The 4,902-nt window shown below is 37.1% G+C and overlaps 1 protein-coding gene across 1 annotated transcript; it reads left to right on the top strand.

Annotated features, from left to right (window-relative positions):
• The first annotated feature begins 1,103 nt into the window (after positions 1-1,103).
• LOC105053671 (60S ribosomal protein L21-1) lies at positions 1,104-3,910 on the top strand. The gene is given in 2 exon segments (NM_001405768.1): positions 1,104-1,420; positions 3,386-3,910. Coding segments are annotated over 2 exon segments (495 nt in total). The 5' UTR covers positions 1,104-1,183; the 3' UTR covers positions 3,644-3,910.
• Positions 3,911-4,902: the final 992 nt, after the last annotated feature.

The raw sequence follows: 4,902 nt of genomic DNA, 5'->3' as shown, positions 1-4,902 counted from the left end.
ATGTGTTACTTTTTGCAACTATCCATATATTGTCATCTCAATATGATCAAATTATTTTTAAAGAGGTAGATATATCACCGAGGATGCCGGCAATTTAATTAAAACTTTCAAAGTGGATGTTCAGTCATATGTAACATTTCAGGAATGGGGTGGTTTATTGTATTGGAAAAAAAGGACTCAGTCAATTGATGATGAGAGGGTGTGGCTTGAAGAACCCCATTCTTTAGTTCATTTACCCTATGCTGATATTGTAACCTCAACTTTTTGGTATGAATTCAATCATCTTTTGCTTGTGATATATTAGACTAGCGAAATGTTGAGATACACAATTTTGAGACTTTTTTGTCACATCAATTAAAGTGGTGATAATCCTTCTATTTTTTGAAACTAAGATGGGAGAAAAGCCTAAATCAGGGGTGAGCTCAATTGATGGTGGTGTCAATATTCAATGTACTAAACTAGCTGGCACTCTATAATCAAACCCATTAGAACAATATATGGATCCAATTTTCAAGGTATAACATTTTGAAGCCATGCCCGATCTATAGAGACAGATAGAAAATAAGCATGATAATAAGTCGGATATAGACCGGGTTCATCAGTATGTATATCTATTTTATAATTAAAAATTTTATATCTATATCCATCCCATATTCACCTTAAATCAGATTGGATTGGATCAATTAGAGATGCATGTCGAGTTGGGCCGGATAAATAAAAGAGATCGGATCATATTGTATAAAGATCTCATCATATAAATATTATAAAATAAATATAATTTTTTAAAAAAATTAGATTAAAATTATATCGGATCCGAAATAAGATATATTTATATTTGAGTCTAATCTAATTTCAATATTTTTTTTTGAGAACTCACGCCCATTTCATCTCTAATCAAATCGAACAAAACCCATCCTATTGGAATTGGTTCGGATTGAATATCCGGTGAGCCTATTAAAATTATCATTCCTAGCAGACAGTCCTGAGTCCAAGGCCGAATACCGTATTCAGAAGAAACGCGCTGGGGGTGGGGGCATCGGAGACATTTCCCAACCCCGCTATACGTCCATATATAAATACCAAGAACCCAAACCCTAGTGGGTCTCCGCGTTCCTTTTGTTCTCTTCGTAGCCAGCAGAGCAGAGAGCAGCCCCTGCGGCGGCGGGAGGTAGAGCGAGCGATCATGCCGGCGGGGCACGGGGTGCGGTCGCGGACGCGGGACCTGTTCTCGCGGCCGTTCAGGAAGCACGGGTACATCCCGTTGACGACGTATCTGAGGACGTACAAGATCGGAGATTATGTGGACGTCAAGGTGAACGGGGCCGTCCACAAGGGCATGCCCCACAAGTTCTACCACGGCCGCACCGGCCGCGTCTGGAACGTCACCAAGCGCGCTATCGGCGTCGAGATCAACAAGCAGGTATTATTACTACTCGCACCCTTCCCCCCTCTCTCTTATCTCCCATCAGAATCTGATTCCTTTTTCTTTTCACTCCCTCCTCTCTCGCTGGCTCTATCTCTCTGTTGACGGTGTTTTTAATCTTTAAAAGGATTTTGTTTTTTCCCGTGATGTATAGAAGTTGATCTGATTTTGTTTCTGGTGGTGGTTATCTGTTGCTTGTTGCTTTCTTTTTTTCTTTTTTTTTTTTTTAAAGTAATCTGGATGTTTGAGTTTTCGTTGTAGTTTTCGTTAGAATTCAATAAATTTTAGGAAGAAACGCCATTAGATGTCATATTTGTTCGTATGTTTTTGTATATTTCGGATAGTCTATGTGTGATCTTCTTTCCAAGGTGCTTCTGGATGGATTAATATCAATTGAAGCTTTACTTTGTTTAATTTTGGTTACCATCAAGCAGCAGATGCTCAAGGTTCCACAATTTAAATTATTTATTGAAGATTATAACTCTTAACTTGATGGGGAGAGAGACAATGGACAGTTTTCAAGGTGCTGACGGATGTAAATGTTTCTTGCTTAAAATAACATGAGGCAAGAAACGGAAATAACAAGAAACTGGCTGTTTGAAGGGGATTTCAAATGTCATGGTCAGGAACTCGAATGATGACACTTGAAATATGAAGATAACCAGCTTTTTTTTTTGGTAATCATTGATTGTTATGAATTTTGACAACAGAACGTTACCAAATATCAGTGAAATGATAGTGTTATAAAATCTGTTCGGGAAGTTCTTGCCTAATTTGAAAAAAAATCAGACTTGAGGTCTCATCGGTAAAAAAGCTGTCGATAACAATACGTACGTAGGATAGCTTGTACCCTCTCAAGCTGATAACGGGAGAACAAAATCAGGGTAATGCCTTTCATTGGGGAAAATTGAAGTAGCAGTATTTAGGATGAAATGTTCTGACCTTCCTCAGTAAATGGTTCAGTCTCTAGTTCAGTAGAAATTTGTTCAGCACATGTAGCGATCTGAAGTGATCCTTGGCTCACAAGTATACTTTAAGGCAGAAAAATGATACTCAAGTCATCATACCCAAGGTGGAAACCCCTGCAAAACAGAAGACTATAAACCCATAGCTTCATGTTTATATTCCTTTTCCTTGATCCCCTTGCATCAAGAATCCAGGACCTCTGATAACACTCTGGCCCTGCCTCAAGTCAAGTCATGCGACCGGAAAGACCTTTCAATATGCCATCTGCCTAAAAGTTGTGGGCTAAAAAAAGTTCACTAATGTTTCTGATATCTGCCAAGCAAGTTATATTGGCAGTTAAATTGCCCAGCTTTAAATTTCTTTTTCTTCTTAGATGTATATGAAGTCATGAAACGTGTTAAAAAAAGAGTAATTGTTTATTTAGCATTCGCTAAGTTTTTAGCAGTAAAAGTGGACGACTATTAAATAGTGAGTATGGTTTGATTGACTATAAATGTTTCATGGTTGTCTAGCTAAATTTGCTGAGATGGATAAGGGACAACTAACATGAAGATAAATAGTTGCTCTCAAAAGGTTGATGGAGTGTTAGCAAAAAAATATACAGGTGTTTAATCATTTTCTAACCTTCTGAAGTTGAAGTTTTGAGGGAGTGTTTTGTAGCATTATCCAACACTTCTTATTAAGCCAAGAACTGAATGAAGTGGCAATAATTTTGACAAGTCGCAGTTATTATAATGCTTGTGTTTTTTTGCACACTTTCTTTACAAACTAGGTAGGTCTATAGTTTCATGCAGTTGGTGTTGTAGGTATATTGTTAGGCATATTTGAATCTAATGGCACAATAAAACGTTTGTTTTAATTATGGTACAACAACAAGGTATGTTACAATGACATTTCAGAGTCAGGATCTTAAGGTTAGCAACTATACAGTCAACAAATGGTACTTATCTGCTCTTTGTTTCTTGCTGTCTGATGGTCGGGTTACTTTGTCATCAGGTTGGCAATCGGATCATCAAGAAAAGGATCCATGTCCGTGTGGAGCATGTGCTGCCTTCCAGGTGCCAAGAAGATTTTCGCTTGAGGATAAGAAAGAATGATCAACTAAAGGCTGAGGCGAAGGCTCGTGGCGACATCATCAGCACAAAGCGGCAGCCTGAAGGCCCCAAGCCTGGTTTCATGGTGGAAGGGGCCACACTGGAGACAGTTACTCCTATTCCTTATGATGTGGTCAATGACCTCAAGGGTGGCTACTAAAATCTGCTTGCATCCAGTTTTTTACCGTATGTTTTACCATTGTCCAGTTTTATGAAGTCTTTTTTAGTGGTTGGAATCCTAGCTTTCACCTCAGTTAGGTACCATAGACTGATACTTTATGTGCCAAGTTTGTCATATTATATTTCCAATTGTTGGTGACGAGACTGTATCTCTCATGCCCCGTAATGGAATTTGTTGTTTTGGAGTTGGATGCTTAATTTTTTCTGTTTAGCATTTTAGGTGCACCTCCATTTCACTGTATGCTAGTCCTTTGCTTCAAATTGCTGATTTAATACTTATTTACAGCTTATGTTGCCACTGCAAATACTGATGGGTGCAGGGAAAGATGAGCTGTCAAAAAATTCTAATTAGTCAATCATGTTCTGACGGCTTTATGAGGTCCAAGACGGTTTAGCTAGTTTCAAGTTGGGGTGCCTTTTGATCTTGTGTTTTTGTGTGGAGTGGAAAATAGGATTTCAAGTGTGGTTGTGAACCCTGAAAGCATCATAGATGATTAGGAACAGCCGAAATGTGTTATGGTACTTTGTAGTAAATGGCGCTGGATCTAATAACCATTAACGGTTTCACGAATTCTCTGCAACTCTTTTTATCTCTTGCATTTCTCCTTTACAATCCCTGCCTATGATCCTAATTCCTGCCTTAGAGTTATTGATGCTACCCAGCTTTTCACGACAGACGATCTAAAACCCACTTATCATGTCAAATTAACTGGTGGAATTACATCATGTGTTGGCTCCTACATTTTAGACTGTCATGCCCGGTAAAGCTGAGGACCTATGCTTTGGAGGGTAGAAAAAATTAAAAATTTTTTTTTGAGAATTTTTTTTTTTTTCTAGACAAAATTTAGATAGAAAAATAATTTATTTATATTATTTTATATATTAAAAATAATTTTTAAATTTATTATCTATATTTTTTATAATATTTTTTTATTATATAAATATTATTATATATTATCTTATTACATCTATAATATATTATAATATCTTATAATATATAATATGATATCCAATCATATATTATATTATATGTTTCATTGTTTCCCGTGCATTTTTCCATCTTATTGGGCAAGTTACCAGAGATCCTGGTCTTCAAGATACAATAAATATTGAGGTCGTGCTTCCAAATCTATTGCATGAAATTATTTAAAAAGGTGGCTTGGCTGCTTATCTCCGCTTCATCTCCGCTTCCATGACAAGATAATTATCAAGTAGTAGAGGAATGGTTAGGGTTTTACT

The sequence above is a fragment of the Elaeis guineensis genome, chromosome 11 (genome assembly GCF_000442705.2).
Source record: "Elaeis guineensis isolate ETL-2024a chromosome 11, EG11, whole genome shotgun sequence".
Lineage (NCBI taxonomy): Eukaryota > Viridiplantae > Streptophyta > Magnoliopsida > Arecales > Arecaceae > Elaeis > Elaeis guineensis.
This window is presented reverse-complemented; position numbering and strand designations above follow the sequence as displayed.